The 23,825-nt window shown below is 32.5% G+C and overlaps 2 protein-coding genes across 4 annotated transcripts in view; one reads left to right on the top strand and one right to left on the bottom strand.

The window, feature by feature from the left end:
* Rab3GAP1 (RAB3 GTPase activating protein subunit 1) overlaps positions 1–23,825 on the bottom strand; it is a 61,881-nt gene that overhangs the window by 5,789 nt on the left and 32,267 nt on the right. For all 3 annotated transcript variants that reach the window (XM_031972635.2, XM_031972636.2, XM_031972637.2), the window contains one exon: positions 394–451. In XM_031972635.2, coding sequence (XP_031828495.1) covers positions 394–451 — 58 coding nt within the window. The remainder of the gene's footprint in view (positions 1–393; positions 452–23,825) is intronic.
* Positions 4,700–23,825, top strand: part of haf (leucine-rich repeat and fibronectin type-III domain-containing protein hattifattener) — a 48,935-nt gene continuing 29,809 nt past the window's right edge. The window contains exon 1 of the mRNA XM_031972638.2: positions 4,700–5,144. Within this exon, the coding sequence (XP_031828498.1) occupies positions 5,141–5,144 (4 nt within the window). The 5' untranslated portion in view covers positions 4,700–5,140. The remainder of the gene's footprint in view (positions 5,145–23,825) is intronic.

Genomic DNA, 23,825 nt, shown 5'->3' with positions numbered 1-23,825 from the left:
TTCGAAACGTCAATTTGACTGATCGGTAGTTATGGTGTTAACTTCATATCGATTCGTATATTGTTCAATTAATCAGTTCTTTCAATTTTTGTCTTTCCTGTTTAATAAATTTTGATTATTAATCATTTTGTTTACATTTGAAAATAATCTAGTACGTGGAATGCAACAAGAGTATCCATAAGACGTCATTAGCAATTTTGGAACAAAAACATCTTGACGCGCGTCGTTGGATCTCAGATCCAATAAAATTTGGTTTGTTCGGTATGTCGAGGAAATCGAGAAAATTAATTTCTAAATTTGTACAAAAGGTAATATTTCCCGAATTCAAGTGACATAGCGGTCAAAATGTTAATGGAATTCTTTTCTAATGAATAGTAAAGACATTATATCTACCTGAAGCTTTTGATGTAGTAGACAAGTTCGCACAGAATCTGGAAAGCCTGCGCCGACTCTGAAAGCGAAAACAGAAACAATAAACAATTGCAAATAAAAAGGATTTCTGATAACTTTTTAACAACTTATATGTAATATAATATAATTATATGTAATATGTAACATATAATAGGTTTAATTTTCCACACAACGTACGATTCGAGTATCGCTGTTTATTTTATAAATATTACTCATAATATATAGTATATCCATATACATATAATAGTATTGATTTATGCAAATGAGAAAGTTTAGACAAACACGTGCCTAATTTTGAATTAATACGAACGAATAATAAGAATAAAAATCAATACTAAATACTAAATAAATATTTAATTTTCTTTTATAACTATCATTCCTATTAAACTTAGAATTAGTTATTTATTTAATAAAAGAACTGAGAACTGATACATTAGAAATTAATGTCGAAGGTTTACATAATTTCATATTTATTACGACTCAAAATTCAAACTGAAGATTTTGAAAAATTTTATTCTGCAATTCTATAGACGTGAAAGAACGTATTTTTCGTTTAAACTCTTTTTCTGCTATCTCTTATCGTTTTCAAAATAATCCATGGAAAATAAAAATTTCCATTTTTTCAAAGAGTGGTTTTACTCCTTCAAAGTGAAATACGGTACGAAAAAATAAAAGCGACGTATTAGTATTATAAGTTTATTACACACAAAGTTTCATAATTTTTTTTTAATTTCCGGGTTCGATATCTTTCCTTACAAGTCTCAAATAAAAATAGTTGATTCTATACTACTTTCTTTCATTTAAAGTTTAATTATACAAATTAAACACAAATTAAACCATATTATTATACAAAATAACATATTTCTGTTTTGTAACGAGACAGAAGCAGAAAAACGATTTCCAACGATGTAAATTCTTTCATTCACTTATTGTGATAAGAGACGCGATGGATGTACATTTCGTGGAAAGCTGTGTACGTATATGTTGACTTTTCCAATTTAATTAAAAAATAGATGAAAGCTTACGATCGCAGAGTTATTGGAAAAGAAATGTATTTTCCGATTCTGACTAAGAACAATAAACAACAAAGTTGATTTAAAATTTCTCTGAAACAGAAAATACTCGTATCTTAAATTAATAAGTAAAATCTTCTGGCATTAAGGTAATAAAGAATATTTAAGGTATCTTGACAATAGAATATTACATAGAGGGCATACGCAATAGGTATACCCAATTGTAAGTACTATTTCGAATTTACTGTTTTAATTTGAAAATGGCAGTTTTAAGAATTTGAGAAAATTTTAATTAGAACAATGTAAAATAACTACATTCTGCACAGAAAATTTCAGTCGAGTAACTGATTAAGATGGTACGATATGAAAAGCATTGTACACAATTCTAACATTGTGCAAAATTACATAATTTTATAACCTTTTCTACAGAAGATAAAAATCCTAAAAAAATGCAAGTCTGACTGATATTTAATAATAATAATATTATTATTATTATCTTATAATTATTATTATCTTATAATAGATAATTATTATTATTTACGCACTATTTTTTAACACTGGAACTACCGAATGGATCACAATGATTCATTGTGAATTTGTTTTTTTATAATTATAAAAAGAAGACATATTTATATATATGTATATCGATAATATCTTACGATATATAGAAAAATACGAATCACCTAATTTAACTTTTCAGTCATTCTCAGTCTAAAGAGCAACACTAGAACTACCGAGCGTTTAACATGATTAATATGTAATTCTCATAAGAATTGTAACAACAGATTTCCCTCGATTTCTTCGTATGTTCATTGTAGTATTCAAGTGAAACTATTTATTTTTAAAATCAATTAAATACAAAAATAAGAAAACTGGAACAGGTCATTTTGACGGGTGCAGTTGTTCTAGTATTAATACACATTTCACCTTAGAAATTAATCGAAATTTCAATAAGTGTTTTCTTATGATTTGTATAGAAAAATGCGAATCACCTAATTTCATTTTTCAATAATTTTAATGTTAAAAATTAATAAAACTTTACGTTCTCCCGCGCATATTTTTTATTGGTCAAAACGTTCACATCTGAGAGTCGAATTACATGCCAGAGCACTATCAAGGGCTGTAAACGTATCAACATGGGGTCACGTGGAGCGAGTGGTGTACCATTTCCCGCCATGTGCCATCCCGTTGCTCTTGACTGTGACTAGCAGTTTCATCCCCTTAACACGAATTTGATAGCTAAACAATTTACCTTGAATATTTTCACAAGCACAATATACAAAAAACATCGGTAATATTAACGTTTTACCATAGTTGCAGTTAATCTATTTGCATCATGACTCTACTTAAGTTTCTGTGTTCAGACAACAGCGGCGTTCATCTGACGGTTGGTCTGTATTACCGCGTATGGCCGTATATCAACAGTTTACATTGTTATATGCGGAATATTCTGCGGACGGTGATAGGAGACAATCGTCATGCGCGGAATATTCCGTTTACGGATGCAAATGGATTAAAGACAAAGTTGAGCGAAAATTTTATTTTGGTTAAAAAATAATGATTCAGTAAATCTTCTTGTTTCAATTTTTCATTTGTTTATTTTTCATAATGTCCTTTTATGAATAAATTGTATATGTTGCGTAACTATAGCACTGCCTCAATTTTTAGTTGTTTCAGACTTTAGATTAAAAGTGCAAAAAAATGAATTGTAGAAATTGAAAAAGTATGAGAAAAATTAACTGTACACTAAATTACATTTAAATCGCCCTCTTATACAAAACGATATAATGGAAAATGTGATTTTGAACAGTTGCGTAACTATAGCATCGGCGTTGTTATTTATTAATTTAATTTCTACATCGAAACTGGCATAACGTAAGTTAATTTCGAATATTAAAATCTTCTAAACCTAGCTTATCGTAATTTCTTTTATTGACAATTAGACTGTCTTTTTGGATGAAAAGAAATTCAATCTTGATGGACCTGATGGATACAATTCATACTGGCGAGATCTTCGCAAAGATCCACGGTATTTCACGAAAAAATTTTCGATGAACAAAGTCTTATGGTTTGGGGACTTTTTACAGTGATGGCATGTTACAATTAGCTTTCTCATCGAAAAAAATGAATAATGACGAGGATATTAGTATTTTAGAAAATAATTTGCTATCTCTTTGTCAAGAAAATGGTACCATAAATTGGTCGTGCCAATAAGATAACATGGCTATACACACAAATGAAAAAGTGATGGCATGGTTTGAAGCAAACGATATTGACATTATTAAATGGCCAACATATTAGCCGACTAAAATCCTATGAAAGACATTTGGGGCATAATTGTGAGGAACTTTTACGCAGAAAATCAGCAATACGGAAACGTTTCAGAATTAAAAAACGCCATACTCGAAATAAGTAACAGAATCAACAGAGACATTTTTCAGAAACTTATTGATAGCGTACCAAATGCAAGTTATTAAAATCGTTTATGATTGATTTTATTGATGTGATGGTATAGTTCCGCAACAGTGAAAATTCATACTTTTGATTGTATCGTTTTGTACAAGAGAAGAATTTAAATAAAAATTACTTTAAAGTTTATTATTTTTCATATCCTTTTAATTTCTACAATTAATTTTTTCGCGCTATCAATTTGAATTCTAAAACAGGTAAAAATTTAGGCGGTATTATAGTTATGACGTTTTTAGAAAATTAGACGTTAAGAACGTTTTTATAAAATAACTTCTTTTATTCAATACCAACGGCATAAACATAACCTGCTACTTATACCCATTTCATTCCTTAAACCAGTGAAATGCTGTTTAAAATCGAACCTGAATCCATTATTAACAAGAAAACCGCACGAACTTTTACTAATACCTAATAGAAACAATTTCCAAGTCCTCTATTTTCCCAAAAGAAATGACTACCACGGTTACATCCGGTGCCGATTAGAACACGATGAACTTCTCAAAAGACGACGTTCAAGGGTGAACCAATTCGACAAAGTTCTCCACGGATCAGTCGAAAAATCGGGACACCAGTTCGCTGGATCACGGTCGAAGGAACGATAGGCTCGTTTTCTGAAGCCGTGCTTCGTCCGTATTCGCCCTACCTTGGCTTACACCTGGGTGAGAGACCAAACGAGACGAGACGAGACGAGACGAGACGAGACGGGACGGAACTGGAAGGAACGGGACGGGAAGGGACGGGGTCGGGTCGGGATTCTAGAGGGGGTCGAACGCCAGCGAATTCTTGCAGTCTAGTCCGAGTCCGTGATGTCGATGCCACCGAGACCAAGTTAACGGTTTCGTTCCCAGTTCTGAAGGTGCCGTCGACTTCTGTCGATCTCTTCGATATAATATCCCCCGCAGTCATTTTTCCGAGTGGTTCGCGCGACAGCCCACCGCGAGCAGGGCTTCTCGCTTTCAGTTTTTCATTTCCGCTGGCAGGAACAACAGGTGGGCACCGTCCAACCGACCGACCGACCGACCGACCGACCGACCGACCTACCCACCGACCGACCGACAGACCGAACGAACGACTCGATCACCCGGCATTCCTCGCTCCCTTCGCCGGACACCGATTTCGGGAAACGAAACGTCTCTCTCGTGGATTCTGATCCTCGTGATACCGCTTTTCCGTGCGCTGGAGTCCGGGTTTCGTAACTGGAACGCACGACATGGGTCCAAACTGGCTCTAGACCAACCTCCGCAAATATGAGTGAGTAATATTCCTCCAAACTCTTGTTCTCCAGTGAAGATCCGAGAACTTTTCGCGTCTTCGATGATCAGATGGGTTGATCCTCTTCGCAACGCAGCACTGAACTCTGTGCTAAATAGGGTACTGACGTTGGTGTCTTTTCTGACGAGTTTTACTGTTTATTACGTTGAAGAGTAAGTCGTGGATTTACGTTTCTGGTGTGTTGTACCGGGTGATATTGTAGGAATGGACGGTTCCCAATGCCGCGTGTCTCATCGATGGCACACGGTTTTCGTGAGAAGATATCTTTTTGTGAGACGAGTGACCGGGGATAGTGGCACGGGTTACGAGAGCAGCGAAAGAGTAACGAAATGATGTTAACATATTCGAGATCGGTGACGTAGGACTACGTCGTTTTGAATTCTTTAGCTGAATACGGGGAACGTGGTCCTACGTCAGTTTTGTTTTCTGAAAGAATGCTGGTAACGTAGTTCTATATTACGTTTATTTTCTGAAAGAATGCGGGTAACCTAGTTTTGCATTATTTTTATTTTTTGAAAGAATACTGATAACGTAGTCTTGCATTATTTTTATTTTTTGAAAGGATGCTGGTAACATAGTCTTATGTCATTTTTATTTTTTGAAAGAATACCGATTATTTAATGCTTCATCATTTAAAAATATTCAGCTATAGACCTTGGGAAAGTGTAGGCAGTCTCGGATATTTTAATATGCATAAAAGTCACCGCAAAGTTACAGAATATAAATATTTTATCAGAGAGGTCGATATCCTTTGTACAAATATTTCCGTGGCGCTGAACGTGTTAATTTTTTTGGTGAGTTGGTGTTGCAAAAGAAGGATACGCTAGCGGAGGATGCAGAAATAAAAGAGACAAGTATGACATAACTGGCTTAAAGCATTATTTTATACAAAATTCAAGTAATCTTTGTTTAAAATAAGTAATACTATTTTTAAATAAAATAAGTAGAATGACCGTAAACAGGTTGACATTGTTTTTTCGATTGATGACAGATGCGCGCACTTAAGTTTCAGGAGAATTAGTAGGAGAATAGACGCAAGTAGGACTCATGCGATTTCGTTTCGTTTCGTATGATTTATCTGCAATAAACTGTGATCGTTGAGAGTATACTTCCAATAATAATATAATTAAGCAATATCATAAAGATGTAGATACAATGATATATTACAGTGGATAATATCGTCTAATCAGAAAGTAGATTGACAATATGTACGGTTGGAACTGTATTATTAGCGTTATACTTATCTGTTCTTCATATTGCTGTATAGTCAACAAAGGTCATTTTATTAGAAGAATTATTGTTCACGATATTAGTGTTAAAAACATTATCACGTAAAACTTCTTTATTATGTGATGATCCTTTGTAATTGTTTATGATACAATAACCAATTTTTTTAAAAATATTAACTTGATAGAAAGTATTGAGGTAGTATGTTATTGATGGACACACTGTATATTTTTTGTGTATTCTATAGAAATGTCACTTGTGTTGAAGTTGACGCAATTCGGTGTCGATGTAACATAGGAATGCATAACAATCATTATATTTTATAATAAAATATAATATCCTACTACAATATTTATACTGGCAGCAACAACACAAACTATGTATTCAATAAAACTCTTCCCTTTACGATGTAATTTTATAAGTGACTATATTTTATGCAATTCGATCTAAACGCTACCGACTATGATAAAGGTAAATTAATAAATGGAGTCTAATTTTATTATAACGCGTTTATTACATATTATGTAGGAGAAAATTATTAATTTGAAACATAATACAATATGCCATGTATAATGGAGTATCTTATATTGGGGAAAATGAAAAGTTACAAAGAAAAGGAAATCCAATAGGCGATAAATGGACTATGGGTAATTACGTAAATTAAATCGAAACACAATTAAAGAAAAGTTTATATCATATATTAGAAAATTTATTAAATTATATATAGAAAGCAGAGACTTTCTTAATTCTTGATGAAGTTTCTAATTTATAAGATTTAAAAGCAATCAGAAAGAGATTTGAAGGATTACAAGTATCGTCCCGAATGGTTTGTCGACAAATTTTGAGGCTTTGGATAAATGGAGTCAAAAATGTTATTTCATTTGTACTTAATCTGTGTTAACATAATAACTTAATAATTCTTAGTAACTGTGTATCGAATTGGTATCGATTTAATAATCAGATTTATATTATTGGTAAAAAATTTGTTACTTCATCCTTTGTTTGATGATTCTCAATCAAATTCTACTACATGTCAAACTTTCTAATTCCATTCCGATTCTGTTTCTAATTCAGCTATACATTTTTATTAATAATTTCTGAAACTTTTGCTCGTAATTGTCATTTGAAGAATATGATTATTTACAATTATTTTAGTGAATTATTCCAAGCTTTTATATATACATAGAAAATTCTGTACTCGACTACGGTTTCAGAATTCAATGCTAATATATTTATATGAAACATACATCGCTGATCCATAAATATTTGATTATATAATTCGTTAGAACTTGGTAAAAAGTTTAAAATTTCCTTTGCAATGTAGACTTTGCATCAAAATGAGAATGATTATTTCATTTGTCTGTACATCTACCTCGCTGAATAACAATGTCACTAACCATTCAAGGTAATCTAGTAATTGTTTTGATATATTAGGTTGTTCCATAAGTTCGTTTCGTGCTCTGTTCGCATGTTTAGTCTATCAGAAGCTTCAGAAATATGGCATTATGAGGCTTTCAGAAAAATGAAGGAAATGTATTGTGCATAACTGAATTATTATGAATAAAGCGAAACAAACTTTTGGGACAACCTAATATCTTCGTCTATCTTCTTTCAAGGGGTTTGTAAGTAAGTCCATAACCGTTCTTCTCATTTTGAATGTTTCATCTTCATGTCACAATTCATTTTGTGCCAAAATTGTAACTGTTTTCATAAAACTCGTAATTGTAGCAGTTATTACAAAAATGAATTACAAGTTCATAACAATCATGGTTTAATTATTATTCATAATAAATTTCTTTTTTAACAGTATTGCATATTCCATCAAAAAAATCATATAAGAATTAGAAGAAAGAGTTAGTATTTTATTCTAAAAGGTTGTTTGAAAGTGATTTATAGTAATTAGAATATATTAATGAACTTAAAATGATTAAAATACTTTTTTATTTGATTGGTGTAAAAGTATTGCAATTTATATTTCTCTGTCAACTTAACTGTTGACATAATGTATTGGGATAGCATTTTTGTTATTTTTCCAGCAACCACGTTTGCTTGTGAATACTCCTAATTTAGACTAATCAATTCAAAATATTCGTTTCTAAACGGTTATTGTTCAATTTACATGTTTATGTGCTGATTAGTACAGCTTTGAGTTGCTTCGTGTTTGTAAGCACGCGTTTTTAATTGGTAGACATCATTGTAAATTACCTTTTAATATTTGTTGTTTCACTGTTGTTATTTCAACAGAATATTCCCTATTTTATTTACGTTCTGATACAACGTCTGCACCTCTCACCTACGCTTTCTTCGTTTATTAATCCTTAGAGCAACATTTCGATGTCATTATTTTCCAACTATTTGCCATAATCCGTATCGAATAAATTGTCAAATTCGACTGGCTTTAATGTCTTCATTTCGCAATTATTGGCGTTATAAAAGTGTTATATATCTATAATTATTCTAGAAATTAATAATTTTATTTACATAATATAATGAATTCTGAAGCAGAAACTTGGAAAAGTATACTGTTATAATTTGTATAAACAGTATATATTAATGATATTAAATACTCAGTAGTTTAGTCTTAAAAACGAAATTTATATATATGTCAAAATCACGGCAAAAATAGAATATTAATTACCCAAGGATTCTAAAATCCAACAGATAACACATAAAAACCCTCAGATTGAGTTATATGAGTTACACTCAAGTGACAAGTACTTTTGTTCGATGAATTTTTGTTCAGCCTTAGTTACTTTCTTATTTATAGTAAATGATGTTAAATATTATCTGTATCATTAATTATTACCACAGTGTAGGCATATGCAATAAAAGCAGTCAAAATAATGTTTACCTGGTTTAGTTTTAAATATGTCCTTTTTAATTTAATAATATCGAAAGAATAACAAATTCGTAGACAGTAGTGTATATACGGATAAAGTTATTGGCACTCAATGTGTCACTGTATCGACAAGTGTAAATATCAATAATCACTGTAACTACCGAGTAATCCAAGTGACTTATTCAAAGTTTCTTATAAAATTAAAATTAAATTAAGAAAACTATTCAACTGTACAAATACATAAATTTGCTTTACAACTTCATAGAAAAGCATTTTTATAATTTCATTACTTAAACGTTAACTAATTAAATATAACTAGCAGTTATATAAAGACTATTACCAACGAAAATAGTGAAAACTAGACTACAGATCTCTATGGAAATTCAAATATTTAAAAGCACAGTTAAAGTAATGTAATCACGATGGAAAATAGTTTTCCAAAAACAAATATTATAAGAACTATACTCCGGATACTTCATAGACATTTTATTGTGTGCAATCGGTGCACTTTCGTATCAAATTCTCCGATGTATCAAAATCCCCAGCCTACTGATAACAAACACTAGAACACTAGAACTATCGAGCATTTAATACAACTGATATGCAATCCCTATAAAAATTATAACAATAGCTTATTTTCGGTTTCTCCAGGCATTCATTACAGTATTCAAATGAAACTATTTATTTCCAAAATCATTTCGAACATTCTATGCTTGTAAGATATCAATAATTGCGAAACAAAAACATCGAAACTAGTCATGTTGACTGGTACGGAAGTTTTAGTGTTAAACTTCAATTACACTCTTGTACTTATATGGAACCGATTTGATTGACGGTTTTAATCAATTTTATCTTTGTGCACATTTCGTGTTTTGTGAGAAAACTGAAAGGTTTATGGTAGTACCTTCGAGAATTGACTATTTAAATGAAACGTTTTTTTATGTAAATTGCTAACGTTTTTATTATCGAGTATCGTACAGAGTAAAAGGCTATTGAATTTGTATTGTAACAGATCAATCCAGAAGTCCGTAGCCTAATGAGGACTTTTATTTTTTTAAGGGTGTTAGGAATATCGTGTTAACACAAACCCCAACCCTAGTCTTCCTTTTTTTCACCACAACCGTACCCAACAAGATCACCTAAAATATCGCGCGGTCACTGAGAACAAAACCGTGCCCAAAAAATTAGCGGAACACGGTAACGTGTTCATCGACCTCGAAGGAACCGTAAGCGGCGGATCCCAGTTTCCTACGAACGCATGGAGATCCTCCTCCCGATGAACGATTATCATCGCCTCGATCAATTATCGTTATCTAACCAGTGGATGAAACTACTGGCACGATTTTCCTCGCGTTTACTTTCCGCGTCGCAGGGAACCAACCGATCGTACCCATTGTCAGTAGAGTTTGTCCATCTCTTTCGGGGAAGAGAAGGTCAACTGGTAATCGGTCGGCGCTGTCGAAGAAGAACCTCGGTTAGAAGGTGAGCGCTTGCGCGCGCGCGCGCGGGAGCAAGTGAGCGAACGAGCGAGCGAGAATGCGCCTGTAGAAGTTTCTCCAGACGTCCCTGTTGCACCTGGGATGAGCATAGTTATTATAGCAGCGAGTTCCAAAGGGTTAATGCTCCTACGCGCGCACATCATGGATATCGTCTTCAGCGTATACTGGCCGACCTTGAACCTTGTACTACACGAGGCCAATATACACGGTGTACTCATCGTTATTTCGTTACCATGGCTTAGTAGCTATTCGTTTGTTTGCGTCGAGTGGTTTTTAAATTATTGATAGCTTACATGTAATTAAACGAATATTAGTGTGTGTTCGTTGTTCTGTGGCCGAGGCTTGACAGTTAACGCTAGAACTACGTACCCGTCAAAATGACGGATTTTAGTTTTCCTGTTTCGTAGTTAGTGATATTTTTAAAATACTCGATATCCGAAATGATTCTGAAGATAAATAGTTTTATTTAAATATTATAATGAATATCAGACGAAATTGAAGAAAAAATGTATTTATATTTGGATTACACGTGAACTCTAATAAATGCTCGGTAGTTCTAGTGTTGACACACTGAGGACCCAACAGTTTGTTGATTACCGTGGTCTGGTAACTATTTATTTGTTTACATCAAGTATTTTTTGAGTTACTTATAGTGTACACATGATTAAAAGAATATTCTGGTGTTAAGTACCTAATTTTAAAAAATGTTTTGAAATTACACTCATGTTTAAAGTGATTGTTGATCAGAAGTTTTTATGTGTTAAAACTATCTAAGAATCACGAGACATCTCGTCATCCCATCGTAATATGTTAACGCATTTGTTTCGGGTTACTCGTGATTCGAAATGCATCGATTTCCGCGCGTTTATTCTATCAATCATTGAACTAATTTATCATTTTTAACAAAAATCAATATTTTTATAAAAAATGGTATTCTAATTGTTAAAAAAATAGGTGGCGATTACTGTATCGATTTTATGCTGTTTGCTGTAAAACTAGTCCAGTGGTTCGCATTTTATTGATATTGAAATACGTGGTGTCAAAACGATGCCATCAAAATGTAAAGGGTTAACAGAAATCGTGTTGCATTTCAAGCACTGATATTTCTAACTGTTTTGCATTGAAATGGGCCCTGGCTGTGCAATAAATTATTATGATTATTATTTGTACTCGCGGGAGTAACATGTTATGAAAGAAATAGAGTATGATAATTCCGTCTTATCTGGCAACTATTACAAAGAAATTTCTACAATTTCCTCGCGCAGAGTCCAACGAGCGTGGCGGTACTGGTTCGTTTGCCCAGTTGTCTGCTCGCCATAACCATCGAACCATAATGTTCTCCTGCCTTGATTCCTCCTACTTTAATACTATTCTTCTATTTTACTATCAAAACTTCTACTAAGATTGTACCCTTATACTTGCACCCCTTGGGAGAACACTCGATTTGAATGAATAGAACATTAAAATTAATATGGACAATAATATGCTATAATAAAATGAATGTTTATGAATTATAACGTCTACTAATAATTAACACCAGAACTACCGAGCATTTGATACGATTAATATGTACTTCTCCTAAAAATTATAAGGTTACATTTGTTTTCATTTCTGCCGGTATTCATTATATTAGACGAATGCAATTTTTAATTTTCAAAATAGACTTAAATATTTAACATATTTATAATATCAATGATTGCAAAATCAGAATATTAAAACCAGTCGTTTCGACTGGTATAATGGTCCTAGTGTTAATTTCGTTTTCATGTTGTGTCTTTGAAGCGGTTTCATAATAGTCTAAACGACATAATTGAAAAACATTTTACATGCTCAGATGAGAAACTGTGAAGCCTATAATAGCAATTATATTGTAGATGAACTCTATTTTTATAGATTAATTCAATAAATAGTCTCAAGAATACACAAAAAATGACACTAATTACTATCAAACCTGGTTCATTTAAAACAATGAAATGATCGTTTTTACTAGTAAAAAATTTGATTTATATTCTTTTCAATTGATTTCAAAATATATTCTGATGAATTATACTTCTAAGTGTGATCAGTTGTGTTTTTATTAAAATGAATTTAGTCTATCAAGTTTCCTACTATTTATTGTATTACAACACTATGCTTTGTTTTTGTACTATTAACAATAAAATATTTAAAGACTTATTTCAAACAAAACACAAAACATGTATAATATTAAGCTTTCAGTTTTTAAAAATGTTTGCTATGTTGAAATTTCATTTCACATTTGGAATTTTATGTAATATTTCTAATACAATATGTGTGTTAGAATATTATTGAGCATCTGGAAAAGTAATGTGTAATTCTAGACCATCGAATCAGAAGTAGAAGCTGAAAGGATTTTTACCCCTTTCTCTATGACATCGTATTAGATTCCTGATGAAAATTTTCAACTGAATTTGATAAATCTAAATGTTATTTACTTTTTTTGGTACAAAGGTAGTCATAGAATAAACATCAAATTCTGTTCTTTTTCAAGGAATTATTAAACAAAGTACTTTTATCAAGCATGGTTGTGAGAGAAATCATAGGGCAAGGGGTTAAGTGTCATTGATGTATGATCAACGGTAACGGTAGCCAGCGTTCCGATTTTTCTCACATGTAACAAGAAAGTAATAGGAAGGAAAGTAACTGAAGATGCGCAATATTTTCCGAGACATTCCAGTATCGTATTTACTGCTAGCAGACGCTGTCAGTGGATCCAGTATTTAATCAGCTCGAACAGATTTACAGCTATATGGACTATGTACTTTTTTCTATGTGTTAGGATTTTACGGTTCAATCGCGTGTGTTGTTTAATTCAAGTGAATTACACACGTGTAATACAACTATATATGTCGCGTATATAAGTAAACCTGACCCTCCATTTACGCGAAAATCCGTTTCACGTGGGTTCGTTTTACGCGAACGAAAATCGCGTAAATGGAGCTTGTCGGTACAAGAGAAAACAAAATATTGCAGAGAAAAGCTGGTATAAGTTTTATAGATAAATATTTATTTCACACAGCTTAACAAAAGAAATAATAATAATGACATTTTAGAAAACAAACGTATATTTTATTCGCTGTTACTAAATTTAGATTGCGCGTAAAATCTACCGCGTAAATAGTGTTCCAATTTACTGCGTAAAAAGGAGATCCGCGTGTAAGAAGTCCGCGTAAATCGAGGGTCAGATGTATTAGGTTAGTGCGTATGAAATGTCGGATTTTTACGTGAATATATAAAACTGCATATCTTTTTTCAAAAGCTGTTTATTTAATTAAGATATGCTCCATTTGCTTCAATACATTTTTCCCAACGAGATTTTAATGCACAAATGCCTGTCTTAAAGAAATTCTGATTTTTAGAATCAATAAACTCTGATATGGAATTTTTCAGGCTGTCTTCATTTTGATACTTTTTAGCCCGTAAAAACTGTTCTGAATGTTTAAAAAAATGAAAGTCGGTTGGCGAAAAATCTGGTGAATAAGCTGTGTGCTGCAAAATTTCATATTTTAATTCATTTAATTTCGCAATTGTTTTGTACAACGTATGCGGCCGAGTGTTGTCGTGGAGAAGTATTGGGCCATGCCGATTAACAAGTGATGGGTGTATAATTTTCAATTTTTCATGCATTTCATCAATGCACTAGCAGTACTTTTCGGCTGTAATTGTCTCCCCAGTTTGAAAAAACGAGTAATGAGTTACTCCAGTCACATTCCACGAAACTGTTATTAAAATTTTCCGTGGATGAAGTGATGGCTTTGGAGGTAGAGCACAAGCCTCATCCCTATCAAGCCACCGAGCACACCTTTTCCTATTGTCGTAAAGAACCCATTTTTCATCACAAGTAATAATCCGATCGAAAAATGAAACTCGATAAAATCGAGTTAGTAATGATGAGCATACGTTCAACCGATTCAGCTTATTTCGCTCAGCTAGTTCGTGCTGTTTTTTTCACCTTGCCAATTTCAGAAAGGTTTCGCAATATTGTTGTATGGTTAACTTTCATTCTGGCAGCAAGTTCCCTTGTAGATAAAGTTGGATTCGTTTCCACCAATGCTTTCGGAGCATCATTTTTCACAGACGTTTTGGGTTTTCCACGCGGTTCATTTTGTAGGGAAAAATCACCAGACCGAAAATATTCAAACCAACGTTGCACTTTTCGATCGTTAACAGTATTATCCCCAAACGCCTGGTTTATATTGCGTGCAGCTTTTGCAGCATTATTACCAAGTTTATACTCATATAAAAAAATTATACGAATATCGATGGAATTCATATCGGTATAAAATTCAAAACAAATAACAAAAGGGAACACTTTTGAGAAAATTTTCTTTGTTGAAATGTGACTCTGGCAATAGACAGTGCGACTATAAACGAGGTTATGCCAAACGCAAAAGCATTACGAAAACAGGAAGACAAACGTTCACATGTAAAGAAAAACCGACATTTCATATGTAATAAAATTTGTTTACGCTATCTGACATACTATTAACAAAATAGTGAGTTACTTACTGATATATTTAATAAATAGAAGGTAAGCTAAATGTAATATAACATGTAGCAAACGATTATTCAAATATTTTACAAATTCGTAAATAATTTGTAGTTATTTAAATTAAATTGATTGAAACTAATATGAAGTAGTGATTTAAATATATTCATAAAAGCAATTGGAAACTAAAATGAATCGATTTAATCGTGGGAACAGTTTCTAATTCCTTTTATTAGTTTTTTTTCAATCGCTGTTTAATATTCCTTTTAATTTCATTTAATTCAATTTAAGTTCAAGAAAATTAAATTCCTTTATTTTATACATGCAACGATCACGTTAAATTTTGCAATTACAAGAAGAAACAAATATACGTGTCTGATAAGATGCCAAGATCGATTTCGGTATTCCTATGTAGGTTATAAGGGACTTAAAAAAGGCAATCAAAACTCGATTATTGGTATTTAGAATGCCGTTATTAATTTAGAGCGGAATTTTCAGTCGTTTGAAATACTGAAGCCAAACCCGGCCTAACGCCCACCTTTCGTGTCGGCCTCTGAAAGCAATATTTTACACGCGGCACTTGAGAAACTGACCTAGACCGCTATCGAACCTTTTATTCGGTCAGGTTTTGTTCCGTTTGTTTCAACATATGTATCCGCAATATTTCAAAAACCAATAAAAATTAAGTACATTTAACAAACAAATTTGAAGAGGAATATCTATATAGGTTTGTTAAGAAAATGAAACTTGCTTTAAAATAACTATAAAAACACACGAAAATTAAAAACATGGTAACATAATTAAAATGTAATTAAAAAATTACATGAATAATATAACTGAACTTAATTTTAATTAATAATATAAAAAAATGTTGCTCCTTATACCAAGAAACTTCGATGTAGGTGAACAGTAGAGTTTTGAATACTTTTCAATTTAAGAATATGTAGTAAGTTCCATTCTACAAACCACAAGAATGTATAATAAAAATTATACTGCTTTATTTATTATAAAAATTTTGATGTGATCTACACTAGATTCTCCAATAATATTTCAAGCTCGAGTAACTATCATCGTGAAAAGTCTCATTCGATACATCATAATTTTCATTTGAATCATTTCTTTATATTTCTGACGCTTACAGAAATAGCCATGTATAGACATTTAAAACAGACATAAATACCGTTTATATGTAGTGCAAAACCTTGACAGGTAATTTCCTGTATATAGGTAAGTATATTAACCGTTTGTATATTGAAGAATTTTCTTGGATATTCAGAAAAGTAATAAAAACAGAAATAATTTGCTTTAACTAAAATATTTAATTTTTACATTATTAAAAATTACAATATAACTTGATATAAAAAATGAATTTTATGCATGTAAAACTATTATTTTTATTAATATAAAAAATTTTAATGACTAAAACGACTCACGACGAACACAAAAATGACACTAACCAGCATTAGCGGAATCGTATCATTCCGCATTTTTGGCACAGTACAAGAGAAGCTCAATCTTCGCATTCAAACGGTCAACACTGTGCATTAACTTTTTCCATGAACGAAATACTTTAAAACACCAGGTGGTAATAAATAAAACAATGTCCACATAGAATTGGACAGCGAAAAAACGCAAAAAGTTTGAGGAGAAGCTGAATGGTCAATGAATCCGTCGCGTAGAACGATCAAGATCGGCGCGCAAGAAGTCAACGATCGGCTTCTTCGGAGCGGGTCGGGTATCGTTGCGGTTTAAATAGAGAAAATAACCGTTTAGCCTGTACCCTAATCTCGCTCGGCTTCAAGGGAAATCATCGCGGGCGGAATGCATGCGGATTTTGCTCACTTGTTGGAACCGATTCGAACCGGAGCCGGCTACGACCCGGCCGGTATCGCGTTTAGAGAAAGGTGTACGCGCGATCGCGCGTCGGTGCACGATCGTTCCGTGGTCGAGTTTTTCGCATACCCGGGAAAATAAACCGCAGAAGTGAATGTTAATAAACGAAGGATTTCTCTTTTACGCCGCGAAACCCTGAAACGGGTGAACAAACTGGAATACCGTTTCATGGACAATGGGTCGATCGATGGGGATCGTTCGTGTGTGAGTATATGGGATGACAATGAAAATAACGTTGCAGTCAAATTTTGGATGTTGATTGTTTTGGTCGAAGTTCATAGGTCTAATGTAAAAGTTATGTATCTGATTGGAATTGTTTGTTTCTTAATTGTTCGAGATGATAATGATAATGATGCTGCAGTTAAATTTTGGATGTTGAATCATACCTTATTTGTCATTGATAAGGTATGGTTTCGATTCACAAATTTACTGCTCTACGATAGCAGAAACTAATAAACTATCCGGACTAACTGATGTACATAAGTAGGTCTTCTAAATTGTTTAAATCGTATCTGTTGTACTCTATCATAAAGAGATTTATAACGAATTGATTTGTTCTTGAATAAGATTAAGCAGCCAACAGGATACGTCTTAAACATTAAGCTACAAGATCTAATATAATTTGTGAAAAATTAGTGCTACCTAGGAAATATCGGGTCAATAAAATAACACTGTCAGTACTTGTACTCGTGTACTTGTAATATAGTTACAAGTACAGAAAGCAATCTTATTTTGTACTTACTTTATATTCATGTAATGTTACAATTATAAATACAAATTGAACATTTTGAAATATTTTTAAAAGTACACAATTATAGTAAAATTGAGTAACACTAATCAGTCCAAAACTTGACGCAAATCAAAAGTCAAAGAAATATTTCTCGAAATATCTCCAAAAATCTCACATGTAACAAAATCTCGAATTAAATCTCGAACGAATCTCCAAAATCTTAAAAAATAAAACGTCAAATAAAATGTAAAAAGCGAAAGAATTATTTTTTTAAAGCATACATTAATTGATACAAATATTCTGAATCCATTCAAAATACTGTATACCAATGATGTTAAATATGTTGACTGCTAAACGAATTCATTAAAATTTCTATATTTTATATATCCAAAAAAATGTGCTTCTTACGATACGTCACCAAGAAAATTAATTTTTGAGTTTATGTGAAAAAAAATAGTGTTACCCGAATTCGGATGACGCGCAAAGTGTTTACATATACATTTACATTTTAATAACGAATAATTTAATTGCTAGTATATTCATATTTATATATGTAATAGTTTAATTTTATAATAATTTAATTTCTACCATATTTCAAATGTTTACGTGAAAATATCACTTTTCCCGATAGTTATTTTTATTTCTTGTCCTTAAAAATGAGAGCAATTCTTAATAATTTTAGAGGAAGGAAAATATATATTTGTGAATAATAAGTGAAGAACATTCATTTTTAAACAATCACGCGTCTGGTGGCAGCAGACCGGGTCGAATATTAATTAAGAACTATTTCGGTTCAGAAATTATTTCCTATGGCTTGCGTCATTCGTTCGGTTTACGAAGTCAGCTGTGATATTAACTGACCGTTGGGATGGTAGATTCGATGTAGATAACCCTCTCTTAGAAATTGATTCGATGTAACGATATTAATCGAGTATTTCTGATGATCCAACGGTGATATTTTCATGTAAGATTTAATTTGTTATGTGTATAAAATTTATATACATTAATAAAAATTGAATAGATCAACAGGAAAGCTAAATATGTCGATTACACGATACATCATTTTATACGAAAATGAAGGTACCATTCAAGTAAAAATAAAACCTAAAAGTCTAATTAGAAAATAATACGTTCCGGCACAGTTTTTCTAATATTCATCATTTTACGAACAGATAATAAAAATGTGGAAAGAGTGTTTCAACTTATTGAGCTTAATTCTAATTATAAATTTATTGAATAATTTCTCAGAAAATCATTTGGATTTTAATATCGTGTAAGAAGAGACCCCAAACGGGTCATTTTAATTCATTTCATAGTTCTAACGTTAATAAATATTGACTAAATTGCAATTTCTAAACAGATAAAAAAAAACGCTATAGAAAAGGGCTTTGAGATTTCGAAGATAGACATACTAAACGATACAAGACACGCCTAATAATTAACCCATTCGCTAACAAATATGAGATATCTCGTAGTCTACGCCCTAAGAACGACAATTTTAGGAGAAAAATAATAATAAATAATAATTTATCATTTATAATAAATAAAGAAATAATTTTGTTTTCTTTGAAATCAAATTTTGGCATCTCGGGGCAAGACGTTCTTAATTTTCCCTAATAAATGCTCGGTAGTTTACACATTTCCAAGCGTAACAAGTCAAATGACTGGCTACGAAATAAAAGCAAACAAATCAGGTGATAAATTTTGTTTAATAGAAACAGAAACAAAAGGCATGACAAAAATCGAAAGACTGATCAATCAGACAATAGATATAGGAATTGATGTAGAGCTAATTGAATGAAAGAAAACGCAAAATTTTAAATCCAGCCATTTGATCGGTTCCCGGTACGCTTAGTGTTAAACAACCGATGAGTGGGGGAAAAAGGAAGCAATCTGGCGTGTAAGGCGGAAGGAAAAATTTCAACAAACAAAATTGTCGTAGTACGCGATTCAAGTCAGTAGTCGCTAACCCACATCCCAGAAAGGTCGAGGGAAACTGAGTTTAGTCGGAACGTCAGAGCCTCTCATTTCCGGAACCGCTTCTTAACTTCCGCCAGAGGCCCGATGGCGTAATTGCGGCTGAATTCGGACCTGTCGGATTACCGTCTTGTGCCAGGTCGATAAAAATTCATCGATTTACTGTTGTTTCATACGCGATTTACCGATTCCATAGCTCGTGGACCATCGGTTCTTAACCTTTTAGCTACGGCGGGGCTAGCCTTGAAGTTACGCCACTGTACGGCAAGGTTTGACGCGGTCTGCGTGTCACAAATGAAGCACTGCGATTTGAGACTGATAGAATTTTTCTAATACTTTTGTTACTGACTGTATATGCAGGGTGTCCCATTTTTATTAATAAATGCAATTTCCTCCGGAACTATTTATTATTTTAAAAATATCTGAAATCAAATTTCTTCTGTTTTGAGAGGGTAGTACTTTTATACATTTAGCTTGTCTCTAGGCGGACGTGCGTAGGAAATACGAAGATCAGTACCATTTTTTTCAATCATTATTTTACATCAATTGATGCAGCAGGGCATTCTCTAATAAAAAAAGTGTTAATCTAGCTACGTTTAAAACGGAACAAAATTGCGTTTCAGACATTTTTATTTCCGACACATATTATATAAAATATGATAATAAAATTATAAATGTATATACAATGTATTGTAACTATGTAACAAATCATTTGCCAGCTTTAATCAACACAAATGCATCTAATCTAAATATCACAATGAAGTGAAGCGGAAAGAAATGGGAAGAGAGGCGATGATCAACGAGGATGATCGTGGATCTAATCGCAACAGAGTTTTACGTAATGTCAACGACTACCGGCCGACGCCGGAGGAACAATGGGCGACGAAGATGCGAGCGTGGGTTAACGACTCACACGCGTTCCTTAAGCCCCGTACACACCTTGAAACATGTTGAGATGCATACATCGAGTGCTACAGTTATCAGCTATTGGCTTGAACGACAAACTCAGCAGAGTCAAGTATAATTAACAGGTTGACTGCCACGAGAATTTTCAACGTTTTCTATAGTAATACTTATCTTTTCATAATAAAGACAAATGGTATTACAAATAAGTACTAATGATTTGGCGTGACAGTACGTATGTTACGTTATTATCTATTTACTTGTGTTGTTAAATATTTTTATTCAACATGTATTTTCTTATTGCAATCGTTCTCAAACAATTTGGAAGCTCCGGTCATCGGTGACCACCGTGGCAGTCAACGTGGTAAACGTTAACAATTGATCTGTTTGATTCTATTTTACAATTTCTATATTTTTATTGTCAAATAAAAGACCTTGACTGATTGACTGTCGCCGAACGAATGAAGGTTCCACCTTGAAGAAGGAGGAATGAAGGAAAATAAAATTATTTATTTTATTTATTGTGAGAATCCGCTGATGAAACCTAGCAGTCGATGCATGCATCTCAACATGTTTCACAGTGTGCATGGGGTTTTACAGGAGAAGACGTTCCGATTTACAGTTACAGAAGAACGATCGCTGTATGCGCGGGCTCGGCCCGGACCAGCTCTTTTTTCCTTTTTCTGAAACCAGTAATTAGCACGGTGATCCTCGCGTTTCCTCGTTATTGTGTCACAAGGATTTTCTTTGGCGCGTTTCTACGTTCCGTCGTATTCGGTTTTCCTTTGTCCTCGCGACGGTTCACACGACGCGCAATGAAACAAACCATTTCGTTTCTGAGACGTAATGCGATTCTCTTTTCCTGGTCTTAGGAATTTTGCAATTTATTCGGCGGCCGGCCTAGATCTCCCTTTTTTTAACAGGTTTAATGCACCACCAATATTAATAATAATATTCGATGATCGATAATAATATTCGTAAGAAAATATTTTTTTGTTTTGAGACACGCGACCAAGGATGATAGCACTCACACGTTACAAAAACGAGAATGTAACGAAACGTTGTCAAAATACGTAAAAATTACAGAAATCTTAAAAAATATAATTACATATTTTATGAAAACAGTCAGTACATTTTGTAATTCAAACTTAATTAAATTTTTCTGCGACGCTGTTACCGTGTTAGGTAACGCTGCTAACGTGTTGTTAATTAAATTCGTCTGTATGAAATTATCTTAGTTTCATTGTTACTTCTGCAGTGTAATATCTACAAACACAATACAGATACTCTGTGATCTGATAGAGGCTATTATTGTTCTGAATATATAATATAATATACCTAATATAAAAAAATGTAATCTAATGATAAATTAAGTTAAAAGTACAGATATGAGTGTGCTGTATTTTTCTGTGAATAATTATCGAATGTATTGTCCTGAGTTATAAATGAAATTTAATGTTTCTATCATACTTAACAAGAATAAGCTTTCCCAGGAAATCCTTACTTTGCATACATTAAAAAATAAATTAAATGTTTCTCTATATGCATAAGATTAATTAAGAGAAAATAATGCAGGAAAACATAAGTTAATATCTTATGAAAAGATAAGTTTAATTTTCCCGCGAACTACATATTTTACAACAGTCTGTCAGCCGTATTTTTTTAAATACACATATACACACAAAAATATTATAAATATTAGATAATTGTGTATACATTATTATTAATATAATTAATATTACCATTTATATATAAACTATTAATTAATAAACAAAATCTGAGTGGATTTAATTGACAAAGATAGTATATCTGCTGAGATTCTGTTTATAAATTAATAGCTACGAAACAATAGTAAAAAGAATAGTAAAATTTTATTGTCATTCCTTAATTATTTACGCAAACGTGACTAATCGATTGAAAATGTTTTCCACGTAAAAACGAGTTTGAATACGTAAAAAGTTAGATAATAATGTAGAATAGGTTAACTCTAAAAAGTTAATTTAATATTTATCACCAGTGAACCATATCTCCGGAACTAGATAAATGTGAAAGAGATGACGCATAAATGCAATAGAAACGTGTGAGTTGCAATTCTTTACTTACAGTACCGAATGAAACAGGAGATTGAAACGTTAAAGTGAACTAAACAAACATGAATATTCTTTAATTCGCATTTTTATTTTAGACTAATAATTCAACTTCTATAGTGAATGTGCATTTTTACCAAACAAATAATACATAATAATATTCTGTAATAAAATATTAAATCTAGCAGTTATAAATTTTATAATACAATAATAACACAATAATGACCTATAATTAAAAAAATTAATTATATAAATGTAGTAAATAATGACTTAATAATTCTTGCAAGCCTAATCACGAAATAAATAACCTAAGGGACTAATTTGATATTTCTGTACTATGAAAAACGAAAAGTTTATTGACGTGCCCATAAAGGATCAAGAACCACAACGGATCGTTACAGAAATTTTACAGATTCCACGAGGAGTCGCGACCTCGTCGCAAAAAGCAGTGGTTAGCTGCAGGATAGATACTTTGAACAAATACAGAGCGGAACGTTCACGGAAAAGATCGTTAACGCCTAAAAAGTCCATTGCTTTCTAACGACGGGAAGCAGTGAAATTGTTCGTTAGACTCGTTTCGAACGGTTCGTGTGAACTTCCAACGGCAATCCAATTCTCGCAACCCCAGATTTCGGTGATCGTTTTTTAATTACTCGCCCATTATGCATCGCATTCAATCGCTTTCAATCGCGTTCCTAGTTTCCAGAGCAATGAAAGTTGCGGATACTATTGATTCCAGCTAACGATAAAGCTAACTATAGATGTTGGTATCTATTTTTACAAATATAATCGAACAGCTTGAAAGTATTCTATTTATGAGTACTTTAGAAGGGAAAACAGTCCACTCACAGTGAACTGCACGGACTTCTGCACAGACTGACAAGTTTTCTAAGCTAATTTACAAAAAAACAAAATTAACCGAGAGTGTAGTTTCTCTGTCACAAACACGAATTAAGTGTACCCTTATTCTATTACACTGTTGTGTGTAGTTCAAACTT

The sequence above is a fragment of the Nomia melanderi genome, chromosome 4 (genome assembly GCF_051020985.1).
Source record: "Nomia melanderi isolate GNS246 chromosome 4, iyNomMela1, whole genome shotgun sequence".
NCBI lineage: Eukaryota > Metazoa > Arthropoda > Insecta > Hymenoptera > Halictidae > Nomia > Nomia melanderi.
This window is presented reverse-complemented; position numbering and strand designations above follow the sequence as displayed.